Below are 18,448 nucleotides of genomic sequence, written 5' to 3'. Positions count from 1 at the left end.
CAGAGGCTCCTCCCATTACTATTACGGAGGCTCCTCCCAGTATCGCCACCATTGTGTGAATATGAGATATACCAAGGATATGTTCTGAATACTCATCGCGTTGTGTCTTTTCAGGGAGCTGATGGAATCCGAGGTTTGAAGGGAACAAAAGGAGAGAAGGTGAGTTCTGTGGTCGGTGACATCTACCTGTAGGGTCGTCCTGAGTTATGGCGACTGGTTGACTCCGGCTGTGAGTAATAAACATGGAAGATGTGGAGGATGAGGGCAACACTGCCATGGACAGCCCAATATCCGGAATCTGTGATCTTAAAGGGGTACTCCGGTGGAAAACTTTTTTTTTTTTTTTAAATCAACTGGTGCCAGAAAGTTAAACAGATTGGTAAATTACTTCTATTAAAAAATCTTAATCCTTCCAGTACTTATCAGCTGCTGTATACTACAGAGGAAATTCTTTTCTTTTTGGAACACAGAGCTCTCTGCTGACATCACGAGCACAGAGCTCTCTGCTGACATCATGAACACAGTGCTCTCTGCTGACATCTCTGTCCATTTTAAGAACTGTCCAGAGTAGGAGAAAATCCCCATAGCAAACATATGCTGCTCTGGACAGTTCCTAAAATGGACTGAGGTGTCAGCAGAGAGCACTGTGCTCGTGATGTCAGCAGAAAGCTCTGTGTTCCAAAAAGAAAATAATTTCCTCTGTAGTATTCAGCAGCTAATAAGTACTGGAAGGATTAATATTTTTTAATAGAAGTGATTTACAATTCTGTTTAACTTTCTGGCACCAGTTGATTTAAAAAAAAAAAAAAAGTTTTCAATGTATGTCAGACTAGTAATGTCATATACAGCACATTGTAATCGCCTTTTAAGATCTCTGCTTACTGTCAGTGAATGAAAACATCGATCGTCATATAGAAATTGATCAAGTTCAGCTTTCATTCACTGACAGCAATCCTTTACCTGACCGGTCATAATAAGGTGACAGCACCGCAGCTCAAAGAGCCCCCCCACCCCGGAGTCACTAGACCTGTGTAATGTGAACAGGGGGTTATGGGGCGAAGCACTGGCAGGGGGAGGCCGAGCACCTCATCTCACATCTCATCCTCCAGCCCTGGGTTCATCGGCTCTGCCAAAACATCTCTATTAATAGAAGCAATTGAGTGTTAACGGAACTTGTCTCCCATGGCAACGGCCCAATAGTCCATATACAGGATAGTAGAGCGCTCCATAGCGTAAAACCTCCAATAGGTAATCAGCACAATAATGTGTGGACTCACAACAATGGTCAGTGTGGATGAGTAAGGCTAGGTTCAGACTACTCGCCTGGACATTCCGAGTGCTGACTGTATCAGTCGGTGCTAGGACTGCGCGGACACTGCAGTCTCCAATAGACTGCAATGTGTTCCGCGAGTATTTCCGCCTGAAGAAAGAGCAACGCCATTCTTCAGGCGGAAATTTTAAAGCGGATTTTCCGTTCACAAATTCCGAAGTGCGAATTTGTGATCGGAAACCCATTGACTACACAGTACATTTTAGCAAGCAGAATTTCCGCCTGCAATTTCAAAGCGGAATTGCAGGTGGAAATTCCGTAGTCTGAACCTAACCTAATAAGCCCGGTCTGCAGCCTCCCCGACAGATATATTTATCAGGTGACCTCGTAGGATGGAGTGGGGTTCTACAGCGCTGAACGGAATCGGCACAGTAGGTGAGGTAAGAGCGTTTTTACCTGCTGTGCCTGTTCCGATTAGCGCCGTTGAACCCCACTCCATCCTACAAAGTCACCTGATTAATACATATCAGACTTTCCAATCACTTCTAGGCCGGTTGCCATTCTCCATCAGTGCCCAGGGAACCGACGGGCACATCCTTAACCAGTGCACTGCTGGACAGGTCTGCAGCACATCGCACTGCTCTGCATCGATTCATGCTGCATCATTGTCTCATTCTCTTTCTCCTTGTTTAGGGTGAAGATGGATTTCCAGGATTTAAGGGGGACATGGGACCCAAAGGAGACAGAGTAAGAATCTCCATGTTGTTATTCGTGAGAGTGTCGCGATTGTGTCGTAATTCTGATCCATATATGTAATCCTGCAAACATCAGATTCCAGATCATCAGAAAGATGTAATAGACTGATCTGCTCTAAATCAGTGTAACCAGGGTGCCTCCAGCTGTTGCAAAACTACAACTCCCAGCATGCCCGGACAGCCAACGGCTGTCCGGGCATGTTGGGAGTTGTAGTTTTGCAACACACTGGTTGAGAAACACTGGTATCAATGTTATCATGCACTGACCCCTCGGAGCTGACATTTACCTGCAAAGTATTAAAGGGGTTATTGTGGAAAAATCTTTTTATTTTTATATATATATATATATATATATATATATATATATATATATATATCAACTGGCTCCAGAAAGTTAAACAGATTTGTAAATGACTTCTATTAAAAAATCTCAATCCTTTCAGTACTTATGAGCTGCTGAAGTTGAGTTGTTCTTTTCTGTCTAAGTGCTCTCTGATGACACGTGTCTCGGGAACTGTCCAGAGTAGAAGCAAATCCCCATAGCAAACCTTTTCTACTCTGTGCAGTTCCCGAGACAAGCAGAGATGTCAGCAGAGAGCACTGTTGCCAGACAGAAAAGAACCACTCAACTTCAGCAGCTGATAATTATTGGAAGGATTAAGATTTTTGAACAGAAGTAATTTACAAATTTGTTTAACTTTCTGGAGCCAGTTGATATATAAAAAAAGTTTTTTCCTGGAATACCCCTTTATACTCCGCAGTCTATGCGCTCGCACATCACCAGATACGTCTATAATGGTCACCGCGCAGCGAGGACACAGATGTGTGTATTATTTAGACGGTTTACAGATTCCACCTGTACACACTGCGGATAAATAATTCAGCCAGGCCGGACAGCGCTCGCACGTTAGGTTTCAACAGGAGGGATTTGTCACTTTGCGTGTCAGCAGCCCCAGAAGAAAAAGGCTCCGCGAGGCTCGCAAGTTCACCCTCGTTCTTACTAGAAAAATGGGGGTGCTTCAAAAGCAGTCCTGGAGTTACATGAGGAAAGATAAACTTTCACTATGGAGGAACATTTATCTATGGATAAAACCCGTTTTTCTGGGGTTTGTTTGGCGCCAAATTTTGCACAGTAGCCGTTGTGGCATTTTTTTTTTGTGCATTTTTCTAACCAGTGTATTGTTTGGGGCACTGTGAAGCACCTTATGCAGTGGGCATGAAGTTAGTATATTTTTGAATTTCTTTTCTGTCTGACCACAGTGCTCTCTGCTGACACCTCTGTCTGTGTCAGGAACTGTCCAGAGCAGCATAGGTTTGCTATAGGGATTTTCTCCTGCTCTGGACAGTTCCTGACATGGACAGAGGTGTCAGCAGAGAGCACTGTGGACAGACAGAAAAGAAATTCAAAAAGAAAAGAACTTCCTCTGTAGCATACAGCTGCTAATAAGTACCGAAAGGATTTTAAAAAATTAATAGAAGTAATTTACAAATCTGTTTAACTTTCTGGAGCCAGTTGATTTAAAAAGACCCAAAAATTTTTTTTTGGGGGGGGGGTATGCCGGTTTTATACATTTTATCCCCTATCCAAAGGATAGGGGATAAGATGTATGATTGCAGGGGTCCCGCCGCTGGGGACCCCGTGAATTTGGTGAAGCCCCCAGCATCCTGTGTCGGGTGCTGCCTCTGAGATGGGGACGTGATGTCACGCCCCCTAGTGACGGCACGCCACTCCTCATCTCTATCTATGGCGCATGTGTATTGAACCCGCTATATATATATATATATATCAGGAAGGTTAACTTTAAGGAAGCGCACAGTCTCCGGTCCGACCTTTATTAAAAGCACAAGACAGATCATCCAGAAACCTTCACTTTATACGTACAAAACGATAATTAAAAGCAATAGAAAAGTGTCGGCCCTGATTAAGACGCCTTCGGTCCCATTTGTTAGTAATGATTGTTCTTAGATTTAATTGCTTAAGAGGAAACGCCAGGGCCCGGCTCCCCGCACTCCGCTCATCCAGCATTTAAAGGGACAATCGATACCTTCATTACCTGATAACCCACCTGATCCGGTGCAGTCCATGAAGATGTTAATTGACTTGGCAGAATCAATGGGAAATATCTGGCGAGAGGCTCCTAAAATTCATTTTCCTTTGTATTGTTTGTGCTCCAAGGGGCTGGAAAAACGCCAACAATTAAAAAGGTGAAAAATGTAGATTAGATTAGCGCCGTGCGGACAGACCCGGTGATGAGGAGCAGACTCGCGGGTCGGGCGGATATGTTGTTTTCTCTGTCAGGCTGCGTTCACACCTCAGGACTTCAGCCTTATTCTCAGCTGTTTTTGTTTTTCGCTTTCTTTCCTCTTTTAGAGTAGTTTACGGCTATGATGTGTGAACAGAGCCTAAGGTGGTGTTAAGGGATAATAAGGGGGGCGCTGTCTTATTAGTCACTGTGTCTGGTGCTTTATGGGAGATTTACTCCATAACAATACCACACATGCCTTGGATGTATTACCCCAGTGCTAATCTCCCTCACTCGCATGGCTTCTAGTCCCACCTTTTTAGAAGGCAGTGTTTCCTCCAGCCTTTACAAAACTACAACTCCCATCATGCCCTTACAGCTGGAAGTTGTAGTTTTAAAACAGCCGGAGATCTCCAAGATGGGAAACACTGCTCTAGATGCTATAGTCGCAGCCACTGACTGTCGGCATCTTGTGAGTTGTAGTTCTGCAGCAGCTTAAAGGGGTTTTACAGGAATAGAAAAACAGCTAATTTCTTCCAAAAACAGCACCACCACAGGTTGTGTGTGGTAATACAACTTGGCTCCATTCACTTCAATGGATCTGAGCTGCAATACCACACACAGCCTGTGGTTGTGCTGTTTTTTGAAGAAATTATCGCTGCATTTCTAATCCTGGATAACATGGAAGACCAGTTGAGGACCGGCATCATTGGCTGCATTAAACAATATATAATCGTGATGCAGATCTGGGTCATTGATGGGATCTTGTGTCCTACAGTATAACATTATCAGATTATCAGAGGCCATGTTACTGGAAGTTTCCTAACCATTAAAGTTGCTTTCTCTTATGGATCTTTATGTTACCACCAGGGTGAAATTGGAGCCTCTGGCCCCCGAGGTGAAGATGGCCCTGAAGGTCCAAAGGGAAGAGGCGGTCCTAATGGAGAGAACGGTCCTCTTGGTCCTGCTGGGGAGAAGGTCTGTGAAATCTCTTTACCACACTTTACCATTGCTTCTCTTTGCTGCCATTGCAAACAGTCTGTATCCTACTGTAGATATGAGTGGAGGGGGGTATGTAAATATCAGTGAGGGGAGATATTCAGATATCAGGGGGGATATGTAGATATCAGGGGGGATATGTAAATATCAGTGAGGGGAGATATTCAGATATCAGGGGGGATATGTAGATATCAGGGGGGATATGTAGATATCAGGGGAGATATTCAGATATCAGGGGGGATATGTAGATATCAGGGGGGATATGTAGATATCAGGGGGGATATGTAGATATCAGGGGGGATATGTAGATATCAGGGGGGATATGTACATATCAGGGGGGGATATGTAGATATCAGGGGGGATATGTAAATATCAGTGAGGGGAGATATTCAGATATCAGGGGAGATATGTAGATATCTGTGGGGGGATATGTAGATATCAGGGGGGATATGTAAATATCAGTGAGGGGAGATATTCAGATATCAGGGGGGATATGTAGATATCAGGGGGGATATGTAGATATCAGGGGGGATATGTAGATATCAGGGGGGATATGTAGATATCAGGGGGGATATGTAGATATCAGGGGGGATATGTACATATCAGGGGGGGATATGTAGATATCAGGGGGGATATGTAAATATCAGTGAGGGGAGATATTCAGATATCAGGGGAGATATGTCGATATCTGTGGGGGGATATGTAGATATCAGGGGGGATATGTAAATATCAGTGAGGGGAGATATTCAGATATCTGTGGGGGGATATGTAGATATCTGTGGGGGGATATGTAGATATCAGGGGGGATATGTAGATATCAGGGGGGATATGTAGATATCAGTGGGGGATATGTAGATATCAGGGGGGATATGTAAATATCAGGGGAGATACGTAGATATCAGGGGGGATATGTAGATATCAGGGGGGGATATGTAGATAACAGTGAGGGGAGATATGTAGATATCTGTGGGGGGATGTGTAGATATCAGGGGGATATGTAAATATCAGTGAGGGGAGATATGTAGATATCTGTGAGGGGAGATATGTAGATATCTGTGGGGGATATGTAGATATCAGGGGGGATATGTAGATATCAGGGGGGATATGTAGATATCAGGGGGGATATGTAGATATCAGGGGGGATATGTAGATATCAGGGGGGGATATGTAGATATCAGGGGGGATATGTAGATATCAGGGGGGGATATGTAGATATCAGGGGGGGATATGTAGATATCAGGGGGGGATATGTAGATATCAGTGAGGGGAGATATTCAGATATCTGTGGGGGATATGTAGATATCAGGGGGGGATGATATGTAGATATCAGGGGGGGATGATATGTAGATATCAGGGGGGGATGATATGTAGATATCAGGGGGGGATGATATGTAGATATCAGGGGGGGATATGTAGATATCAGGGGGGGATGATATGTAGATATCAGGGGGGATGATATGTAGATATCAGGGGGGATGATATGTAGATATCAGGGGGGGATGATATGTAGATATCAGGGGGGGATGATATGTAGATATCGGGGGGATGATATGTAGATATCAGGGGGGGATGATATGTAGATATCAGGGGGGGATGATATGTAGATATCAGGGGGGGATGATATGTAGATATCAGGGGGGGATGATATGTAGATATCAGGGGGGGATGATATGTAGATATCAGGGGGGGATGATATGTAGATATCAGGGGGGGATGATATGTAGATATCAGGGGGGGATGATATGTAGATATCAGGGGGGGATGATATGTAGATATCAGGGGGGGATGATATGTAGATATCAGGGGGGGATGATATGTAGATATCAGGGGGGGATGATATGTAGATATCAGGGGGGGATGATATGTAGATATCAGGGGGGGATGATATGTAGATATCAGGGGGGGATGATATGTAGATATCAGGGGGGGGATGATATGTAGATATCAGGGGGGGATGATATGTAGATATCAGGGGGGATGATATGTAGATATCAGGGGGGATGATATGTAGATATCAGGGGGGATGATATGTAGATATCAGGGGGGATATGTAAATATCAGTGAGGGGAGATATGTAGATATCAGGGGGGGATGATATGTAGATATCAGGGGGGGATGATATGTAGATATCAGGGGGGGATGATATGTAGATATCAGGGGGGCATATGTAGATAGCAGGGGGGATGATATGTAGATATCAGTGGGGGGATATGTAGATATCAGGGGGGGTTGCAGATATATCGGGGGGGGGATGTGTAGATATCGGGGGCAGGGGTGCAGATATTGGGGGGATATGTAGATATCGGGGGGTGCAGATGTCAGGGGGGATTGCAGATTTTGGGGGGGATATGTAGATATCAGGGGGGATATGTAGATATTTGGGGGGGATATGTAGATATCAGTGGGGGATATGTAGATATCAGGGGGATATGTAGATATCAGGGGGGGGATGATATGTAGATATCAGGGGGGCATATGTAGATAGCAGGGGGATATGTAGATATCAGGGGGGGATATGTAGATATCAGGGGGGGATATGTAGATATCAGGGGGCATATGTAGATATCAGGGGGGGATATGTAGAGATCAGTGGGGGATATGTAGATATCAGGGGGGGATATGTAGATATCAGGGGGGGATATGTAGATATCAGGGGGGGATATGTAGATATCAGGGGGGGATATGAAGATATCAGGGGGGGATATGTAGATATCAGGGGGGGATATGTAGATATCAGGGGGGGATATGAAGATATCAGGGGGGGATATGTAGATATCGGGGGGGGGGTTGCAGATATCAGTGGCAGAATATTTCACATGTGTCAGGGAATGCGATGCCTTTGTCCTTAATAATTCCATGTACATGGATGAGGCGAGGAGCTGCAGCACATATGTCAGGCGAGGAGCCGCAGCACATGCCTCATCATTAAAATTGTTGTCTCTTTCCCATGTGATGTCCTGAGCAGAACCGCGACCTGCGGAGAAAAGCTGACACCGTAATTGGCTCCGGCGCTGATCACTTCCAGCGCTCTGCAGTCGTTTTATAAAGGATGCGGATATTCCTAGAAGTCACAATATAATGAGTAGAACTTGAGAGGCTGAATCTTTCCCTTATTCATAGATCCCTGTGACAGGTAGAGGCGCTGCCGGCTGAACGCTCACAATTAACTCCATGATGGCGCCTGCACATTTCTGCATATAGATCGCTATAGAATAGAGGCACTTTCATCTGGCTCAGCCCTTGTATCACCGTGTGTAGACGACCTGTCAGCGACTGCAGCGAATATGTCAACTAATTGGTGGCTTATTCCTGTTTATCTGCACAAAGATTGTAGAAACTGGGTCAAATAAATGTATCAGATCGTGCCGGGAATTATAAGAGCGTTCACTTGTCTGTGTGATATAGACAACACAGAGGGAGCAAGGGTTCTGGACCCCAAGAGTCACTATCCTGTACCCCAAGAGTCACTATCCTGTACCCCAAGAGTCACTATCCTGTACCCCAAGAGTCACTATCCTGTACCCCAAGAGTCACTATCCTGTACCCCAAGAGTCACTATCCTGTACCCCAAGAGTCACTATCCTGTACCCCAAGAGTCACTATCCTGTACCCCAAGAGTCACTATCCTGTACCCCAAGAGTCACTATCCTGTACCCCAAGAGTCACTATCCTGTACCCCAAGAGTCACTATCCTGTACCCCAAGAGTCACTATCCTGTACCCCAAGAGTCACTATCCTGTACCCCAAGAGTCACTATCCTGTACCCCAAGAGTCACTATCCTCTACCCCAAGAGTTATTATACTGTACCCCAAGAGTCACTATCCTGTACCCCAAGAGTCACTATCCTGTACCCCAAGAGTCACTATCCTCTACCCCAAGAGTTATTATACTGTACCCCAAGAGTCACTATCCTCTACCCCAAGAGTTATTATCCTGTACCCCAAGAGCCACTATCCTGTACTCCGAGAGTCACTATCCTGTACCCCAAGAGTCACTATCCTGTACCCCAAGAGTTATTATACTGTACCCCAAGAGTCACTATCCTGTACCCCGAGTGTTATCATCCTGTACCCCAAGTGTTATCATCCTGTACCCTGAGTGTTATCATCCTGTACCCCGAGTGTTGTCATCCTGTACCCCAAGTGTTATCATCATGTACCCCAAGTGTTATCATCCTGTACCCCAAGTGTTATCATCCTGTACCTCAAGTGTCATCCTGTACCCCAAGTGTTATCATCCTGTACCCCAGTGTTATCATCCTGTACCCCAAGAGTCACTATCCTGTACCCCAAGAGTCACTATCCTGTACCCCAAGAGTTATTATACTGTACCCCAAGAGTCACTATCCTGTACCCCAAGAGTTATTATACTGTACCCCAAGAGTCACTATCCTGTACCCCAAGAGCCACTATCCTGTACCAAGAGTGTTATCATCCTGTACCCCGAGTGTTATCATCCTGTACCCCGAGTGTCATCATCCTGTACCCCAAGTGTCATCATCCAGTACTCCAAGTGTTATCATCCTGTACCCCGAGTGTTATCATCCTGTACCCCGAGTGTTATCATCCTGTACCCCGAGTGTTATCATCCTGTACCCCGAGTGTTATCATCCTGTACCCCAAGTGTTATCATCCTGTACCCCAGTGTTACTATCCTGTACCCCAAGAGTCACTATCCTGTACCCCGAGTGTTATCATCCTGTACCCCAAGTGTCATTATCCTGTACCCCAAGTGTTATTATCCTGTACCCCGAGTGTTATTATCCTGTACCCCGAGTGTTATCATCCTGTACCCCGAGTGTTATCATCCTGTACCCCGAGTGTTATCATCCTGTACCCCGAGTGTCATCATCATCCTGTACCCCAAGTGTTATCATCCTGTACCCCAAGTGTAATCATCCTGTACCCCGAGTGTAATCATCCTGTACCCCGAGTGTTATGATCCTGTACCCCGAGTGTGATCATCCGGTACCCCGAGTGTTATCATCCTGTACCCCAAGTGTTATGATCCTGTACCCCGAGTGTTATCATCCTGTACCCCGAGTGTCATCATCCTGTACCCCGAGTGTTATCATCCTGTACCCCGAGTGTTATCATCCTTTACCCCAAGTGTTATCATCCTGTACCCCGAGTGTTATCATCCTGTACCCCAAGTGTTATCATCCTGTACCCCGAGTGTTATCATCCTGTACCCCGAGTGTTATCATCCTGTACCCCGAGTGTTCTCATCCGGTACCCCGAGTGTTATCATCCGGTACCCCGAGTGTCAGCGTGCCATTTTTGGTCACACAATTGTTGATAATAGTCCCTCAGATATGGTGTCACTGTGAATAATACACCATGTAATGAATGTAATACCTCTGCTTGCATATTACTCTGTCAGCCACTGGACAAGCGATAACCACAACTCTGTTCTTCTCTTCAGGGAAAACTCGGTGTTCCCGGATTACCAGGTTACCCAGGAAGACAAGGTCCGAAGGTAACATCCTGCGTTCTTCGTCATCTTCCTGCCGCCGCGCTCCGGATAATCCTCTTATATAATCCTGACTGATACAAAGTGTTATTGATTGTTTGGTTCAGCAGCTCGAAATCACATTTACTGCACCATTTCCTAATCACTAAATACATTTTAGCAGCAGACTCCATGTGTTAGGCGAGAAATAGAGGGAAACACATTACGGGAAAACTGGAGCGGAGGGATTCACGGCATGTGACGCCTCCACAGCTCAATACAGACAAAGCACATTTCACTCTCCTTATATAACATTCCTGGGCATGCTGAGCTCTGTAGTGCTTAACAGCTACTGAGCCCCCCATAGAGAAAAGTCACCTGAACCCACCTATTCCATCAGAACCAGATAGATGACTGTCTCCAAACTGTGGCTCTCCTGATGTTGCAAAACTACAACTACAAGCATGTCTAGTCAGCCAAAGCTATCCAGGCATTCTGGGAATTGTAGTTTTGCAATATCTGTAAATCCACAGTTTAAAGATCACTGGTCTAATGTGTATAAAGGCCTCTGACTCTCCCCGACTGGATTGGGCATGTTGAATTTCAATGCACAATCCTTTTGTTCTCCTAGAGCAGTGTTTTCCAACCAGGGTGCCTCCAGCTGTTGCAAAACTACAATTCCCAGCATGCCCGGACAGCCTTTGGCTGTCCGGGCATGCTGGGAGTTGTAGTTTTGCAACAGCTGGAGGCACCCTGGTTGGAAAACAAGGTCCTAGAGGCTAGCTGCTACCATTCTCTCCTCTACCCATTGAAATCACATGCACTCTCAAGCCAAGTGTGCATGCTTATGGGGAAGAATATCTCTCAGGCCAAAGAATTATCCAGTTAACAGCTATTGAAGATGTATGGTCTCATAATATGGTTACTCCTTCGTCCTTTAAGTTACCAATAACATCTTGTTCTTGTGTTACTTTAAGGGATCCATCGGATTTCCCGGTTTTCCAGGCACAAATGGAGAGAAGGGTACAAGAGTAAGTATAGATCATGTTATTGTTACCAGTATGTGATATTGTTACCTGTATATGATTCCTCTGGTTTCCTAAGCAGTACGCCTCCAGCCTTTGCAAAACTACAACTCCCAGCATGATGGGACTGCTGGGAGCTGTAATTTTGCAACAGCTGGAGGCATCCTGGTTTGGGAACCATCACCTTAGTGTCATTGCGATACTAATATATTGCAATACTACCACTGCCAGCATGCCCAGACAGCCGTTGGTTGCCTGGGCCTTCTGTCATTTGTAGTTTTGCAACAGCTGGAGGCACCCTGTCTGGAAAACAAATGCTCTGAAGATGGGAATCATTTAGAAAACTATTACGACAGTCCTCTTCACCCCCCCCCCCCCCTTACAATGAGTACGCAAAGTCCTATAATGTTTCGTAGAGTGATTGTGGGTGGTTTCTAAAACCTAGATTATAGGTCTCCAAACTGGGGACCTGTTGCAAAACTACAACTTCCAGCATGCCCAAACAACCAACAGTTGGAGGCAGTTGTAGTTTACCAACAGCTGGAGGCACCCTGGTGGGGAAACATTGCATTAAGGTAATTATAATCCTAATAAATTGCAAAACTACTACAACTCGCAGCTCTTGGCTGTCCTGGCATGCTCGTAGTGGTAGCTTTGCAACAGCTGGAGGCTCTGTTAAAGCTCTGAGAATAATTTATAAAACTATTACAACATCCCCCCCCTTTACAATGAATAAGCAAGGACCTACAATTTTCGCAGAGTGATTGTTGGCGGTTTCCACATCCGGCTTTTGAGCTCAGAGCTCAGGCCTCTAAAATAATACAGGGGAAAATCCAATATAATAATGCGCTGAGCTGGTAAAAAAAAAAAAACGCTATCAAGAATTAGTATTGAATGTCACCGCTTTATTATTATTCCTCGGGTGCTGGCATAGACAGAGCTGCTGAAAGATTTACTCCCGTGCCGGCCGCTGAAAGCTTATTATTTTGTAATAAGGTTTTTTTTTTTCTTTTCTTATAAGTTTTGTCCTTAAAAGGATTGTCCTCTTACAAATAAATTAAAAGTCTGTGCAGATCCAGTTATTATCCCCGAGAGCCGCAGCCTGGATCACGGCCGCGGTGAAGGGGACCTGAGGCTTTTATCTCTTATAACCTTATTTTTTTCTTCTCTTTTCAGGGAACCCCTGGCAAACCAGGTCCAAGGGGGCAACGAGGTCCAACGGTAAGAGACCCCTCAAACTCTGTTATCTGACTATATAGTCGTCTGTATACACAGTGCCCATGTATTAACCTGTGCTCTTCATTCTCTCTAAAGGGTCCACGTGGAGAAAGAGGTCCAAGGGGAACAACGGGAAAGCCAGGCCCCAAGGTGAGAGCAGTTCTATAATACGGCCGATGCCAGACACCGCTGATATTTTCTTACCTTCTGAAGCAATATAAACTTACCTACCTTAGTAAAGGCAAAAACAATCCACACCCTTTGGGCATGGTCCCTCGTGGCGTATACGCTGCAGATTTTCTGCAGCTGATTTTGCTACCCATTGAGTTCAGTGGGTAGGAAAATACGCAGCAGCAAAATACGCAGCATATACGCTATATGGGACCCTACCTTTAAAGTGTAACTCTGATCAATCATAGTCCTGCAGCAGGATATTTGTTTAAATCTGGATATGGATCAGGATATGGATCAGGATATGGATTTGCCTAAAGTCCCATGCAAGTCTATTTCAGCAAACTATAACCTGATCTCTGTTGTCTCGGGCAAGTTTTGGGCGACAAAGTTGTCTTGAGATTTAAACAGAGATCCTGACGCCAGAACGTGATTGGGATTACACTTTAATATATTTGTGGTGCGATGAGTTTTTTATATTTCTTTATTAGTTGCAAACAACAGTAAACATCCCACTCATGCAATTATGCTTTTAAATACTATGTATGGAGTTGTGGTTTTGTAACAGCTGGAGGCACCCTGGTTGGGAAATACTGACCTAAAACCAGTGTTCACCAACTTGTAACTCTTCCGCTGTTGCAAAACTACCACTCCCAGCATGCCCAGACAGACCGCCATACTATGAAGAATAATTATATATTGTATTACTGTAGATTGTAATATGTCTTTTCTCTTCCTCCGCAGGGTAACTCTGGAGGGGATGGCCCCGCTGGTCCTCCTGGTGAAAGGGTAAGATGTCGCTTTAGTTAACACTGGATATAAAAACCACGGTCAATAGAACAATACAAGTATCAGCGCTTAGTTGTGAGATGTGGTTAGAGATTGGTGAACATTGTAGAATACAATACTAAATCCTTTCCACAGGTTTTATTCTGTGCCAATTGTACTCTCCATTATTATTGACTCACATCGGCAAATGTACAATCACATTACACAGATGAACAGAGCGCACGGACTCATTCACATGAGCACAGGCCGCACGCTTACTGCAGAAAAGTACTAACTCATAGGTCAATGAAGAGATTAGTGTATGCAGAGGGGACCTTGCACAGTTTCCTCCTCTGGATAGTAGACCCTTCTTCTTGAAGTTGGAAGTTGAAGCATTATGCCTTCATAGCATGGACTGGAGACAAACTATGGGAGGAAATTCCCAAAATTCTGTATAGTGCCCTGATCACTGTACACATGAGCCAGATGTATATATATGATGGTAAAACAGGAATGTAAGGTTCTAAAGCAGGCTTGGTCTTGAACAGATCAGGTGTATGTCTGCCTAACAAGAGCAGAACCAGACTAGAACTGACATTTTTTGGGTCCAGACCTCTGGGGAGAGGGTGTTGGATTAGGGACACTTCCCACAGCCTTTCTGGAAATTTCTGCATAGAAGCTTAGCTGAGGAGTCATGGCACTCATTTTACACGGGATATGCAAATTCTTAACCCTTACACATTCAAAATTGCCATACCAGCATATGCTGTTATGGCAATGTTTATACACAAAACAGGAGCAGGAGCACTGAATGAATCCAGATTGTTAGATATTAACATCAGAGCAGGAATTGTCCAACCAGGATGCCTATAACTGTTGCAAAACTACAACTCCCAGCATACCCGGACAGCCAATGGCTGTCCGGGTATGCTGGGAATTGTAGTTTTGCAACAGCTGTAAACTCCCTGTTTGGGAAACACTTCTCTAATCCTTAGAGCAGTGTTTTTCCCAGCCAGTGTTCCTCCAGCTGTTTCAAAACATTTTGCAACAGTTCTAGGCACCCTGGTTGGAAAACACTGCCTTGGAGAACGCAAAGTTGGACTAGACAGTCTGTAACTTCTCTGGATTTATCATGTGATGCGTCTTTTGTAAAACCTTTACACAGCCTATTGTTTGGCTTAATTTGTGCAAAAAATGTTTCCGTATGGTTGAGCTTCTCAAGCCACACCTACTTTTCCACTAAGCCACGCCTCATCTGAAAAAGTTTAAACAAAATAAATTAAACTAATGGCCTAAAACGCATACTAAATGTGGTGCAGGACGAGTTCACCATATTTTGTGCAAAGTGCAATAGTAATCTGTATCTGTGTATTATAGTCTGGGTATAGGACGCCATTATCAGGATATTAGATATATATGGAGGGTTCTCCTCAAACTCCTCCTTCCCTCCAGGCATGGTGTAGTATATAGCACTATGGGATATATACTGTACAGTGGACATAGTTGTGCTGTGTTATTCTTCTCTGCCTAATAGAACTCATGGATTGTTGATTAGAGAACAGTGTTCCTCTACCTCTGGCTCACCAGTATTTGTAAAACTACATCTCCCATCATGCCCTGACCGCCCGTGGCCGAAACTGCGGGAGTTTTAGTTTTGCCGAAACCGGAGAACCCAAAAGTCGGGAGCACTGATGTAGATACTGCCGTAGGATTGTCACCCAAACTGCATTCACCCCATATACTGCATAGGCTATGTTCACACTGCAGAAATGTGGCTATTCCGCTCAAATTCCATGCAAAAAAAAAAAGCAGAATTGCGCAACAGCGGAATTTGCACTGAAGTCGAGCTGAATTTCTGTGTTTTCATAATCAGAGCCGCATTAACCTCAGTGGGGCTCTGAAAGGAATTCGGAATGCAGAATTTTCATGGCGGAATGTCCATACTGTGTAAATGGGACATCCAAATTTATCAATTTTGCCTGTTGACGGTTTCTTTTTTACCCTTTTTTTTTTCACTTTGGTTTTCGTGGACATGGACAAATTTTTCATTTGGTTCACGTTGTTAGTAATTTTGGCTCAAATGTTGAAATCAGCCGTTCCCAGCGCCTTTTACAAAGAACTTACCACCACAGAGGACGCGTATTTTACCCCTTGTGCAGCCATTTCGGGGTCCCCCCTGCAGTATATCAGCAAGCGACACAAGTTATTTTCTTTTGTGGGGTTTATAGCCGCCGTGTGAAATGGATTTTATTTTCAACTTAGGTATTTATTATTATTTTTTTATTATTTTAGTGCAGTGGTCTTCAACCTGCGGACCTCCAGATGTTGCAAAACTACAATTCCCAGCATGCCCGGACAGCCGTTGGCTGTCCTGGCATGCTGGGAGTTGTAATTTTGCAACATCTGGAGGTCCGCAGGTTGGAGACCACTGCTTTAGTGCTTTACCTTTCCTGACCCTGTGCGGCCATGTCCAATGCTGGTTCAACGGAGGATGAAGGTTCCTCAGAGACAACTATGTCGCAGGATAGTATTGAGCAGCCCCGGAGGCGTCGCTGCTTTCACCAAAAAACATTTTTTTATGTATTTTGACGCCTTTACATTTTCTGACATTGCTAAATGTGTTTTCCATGTGCAAAATTTCTTGGCGGGGATATGCGCCAAGAAAAACGGGATTTGCGCCAAAATTGCACCAGAGATCGATTGGCGCAAATGATGAATTACTGACTAAAGTTAAAATCACACACAGGACCGTGTGATTTTGAGAAAGTTGTAAAAATGACAGTGGAGAAGATGCGCCAAACTTTGGCGCAAACAGACACTGCGCCAACGTATTGCGCCAAAGTTACGTGAAAAAAAAACACATAAATCCTTTGATAAAAACCCCCTCATTGTGCAGAAAATTTTTGTGTCATTTCCGAATTGAATTTTCAGTGTAATTCAGTTTGTAAATTCTGCCGTCTGAAGAAGAAGCCATAGAAGAAGAAAATACCCCTTTAATTCTGAGTGCGTCAGGGCTGACTACAGATCCACTAGGTTTTTTCTGGCGTTTTTTGGAAAACTTTCTTCAGTTTTTAAGACAAAGTCAGAAGTGGATCCAGTAGGAAGGAGAAGGATAGGACCTTCCTTTATATTTCCTATTCCTTTAAATACACTTCTGGCTTTGGCTCATAAACTGTAACGTTTTGAAAACACAGAAATTCTGCTCATTTTCCATGAATTCTTCTCTTCTGCATGAAATTTATGTGGATTTTTCAGTGTGTGAACATAGCCTGAGGAGGACTGTGGCTCTGTGGTGTATGTGTGTATATGTTCCTTCCTTTTCCTACATCTCTCATCGGGGGTGGTCCGCACTCCTCGCCTCTGTACAGTCTCTGGATATCCTCCATGTATATTTGTCACTAATGACATTAATGTTTAATTTAGCCTGGAATATAATAATCAGATTCAACAAAAGCGAAATGTTGTGAGGTCTGAGGCGGAGGTTGGTCTGCATGACTCCAGAGCTGCAAGGCTTTAGTAGAACCTGGAGTAGTTATGGCAGCATGGTGCCACCGGAGAGCGTAACCCTGTAAATCATTGTGTGTTGTCAGAAGACGTTCTAAACGCTATTAGAACGAGCAGTTTGAGTTCCGGTCCAGGATATATGGAGCCTGCGCTGTTGTCTTGAAGAGGCTGATTTGCATAGTATTTGTTTTTTTGTGCAGGCCGCATTAACATGACATATGTTCCCGTGTCCCCCGCCCCCCTCTCATGCTTACAGCCAGCTGTTTCATTGCGCAGAACAAGCCGCTGCTTTACATTAGGCTAGATCCATCGCTTATGATCTAGAGAAGGGAACTCAGGACTGCAAACCAGTCTGACAACACAGGGTATGAGGGCAGCATGCCGTACCCAGAATGCCTCATCATTCATCGGCTCCATACATTGGCCACAGCTCTTGGCTTTAGTTCCAGCTTTGAGAAGTAGGATGGCAAAGTGCATGTGACGCCAGGATGAATCTTGTTCTTGTGATTACAAAGGTTTGAATTCTTTATCTGATGAAAATTTATGTCATCACAGGGACCACCCGGACCTCAAGGACCCACTGGATTTCCAGGACCGAAGGGCCCCCCTGTAAGTGAGAGCATACACTACTCATTTATCTTTAATTATAAGACAATGTAACAAACACAGATGTAATAAACGTGAAGCAACATGTAAGCATTATAAAACTACATGTAGCAAACATAAAACAACATGTAACCAATATAAAACTACATGTAACAAACATAAAACAACATGTAACGAATATAAAACTACATGTAACAAACATAAAACAACATGTAACCAATATAAAACTACATGTAACAAACATAAAACAACATGTAACCAATATAAAACTACATGTAATAGACATAACACAACATGTAACCAATATAAAACTACATGTAATAGACATAAAACTACATGTAACCAATATAAAACTACATGTAACCAATATAAAACTACATGTAACCAATATAAAACTACATGTAACAAACATAAAACAACATGTAACCAATATAAAA

General features: G+C 44.2%; 1 protein-coding gene across 16 annotated transcripts in view; it reads left to right on the top strand.

Moving 5' to 3' along the window:
• COL5A1 (collagen type V alpha 1 chain) overlaps nucleotides 1-18,448 on the top strand; it is a 387,668-nt gene that overhangs the window by 320,016 nt on the left and 49,204 nt on the right. For all 16 annotated transcript variants that reach the window (XM_056537902.1, XM_056537901.1, XM_056537900.1 and 13 more), the window contains 9 exons: nucleotides 115-159; nucleotides 1,964-2,017; nucleotides 5,139-5,246; nucleotides 10,693-10,746; nucleotides 11,697-11,750; nucleotides 12,921-12,965; nucleotides 13,059-13,112; nucleotides 13,878-13,922; nucleotides 17,961-18,014. In XM_056537902.1, the coding sequence (XP_056393877.1) occupies nucleotides 115-159; nucleotides 1,964-2,017; nucleotides 5,139-5,246; nucleotides 10,693-10,746; nucleotides 11,697-11,750; nucleotides 12,921-12,965; nucleotides 13,059-13,112; nucleotides 13,878-13,922; nucleotides 17,961-18,014 (513 nt within the window). The remainder of the gene's footprint in view (nucleotides 1-114; nucleotides 160-1,963; nucleotides 2,018-5,138; nucleotides 5,247-10,692; nucleotides 10,747-11,696; nucleotides 11,751-12,920; nucleotides 12,966-13,058; nucleotides 13,113-13,877; nucleotides 13,923-17,960; nucleotides 18,015-18,448) is intronic.

This window comes from Hyla sarda, chromosome 9 (genome assembly GCF_029499605.1).
Source record: "Hyla sarda isolate aHylSar1 chromosome 9, aHylSar1.hap1, whole genome shotgun sequence".
Classification (NCBI taxonomy): Eukaryota; Metazoa; Chordata; class Amphibia; order Anura; family Hylidae; genus Hyla; species Hyla sarda.
This window is presented reverse-complemented; position numbering and strand designations above follow the sequence as displayed.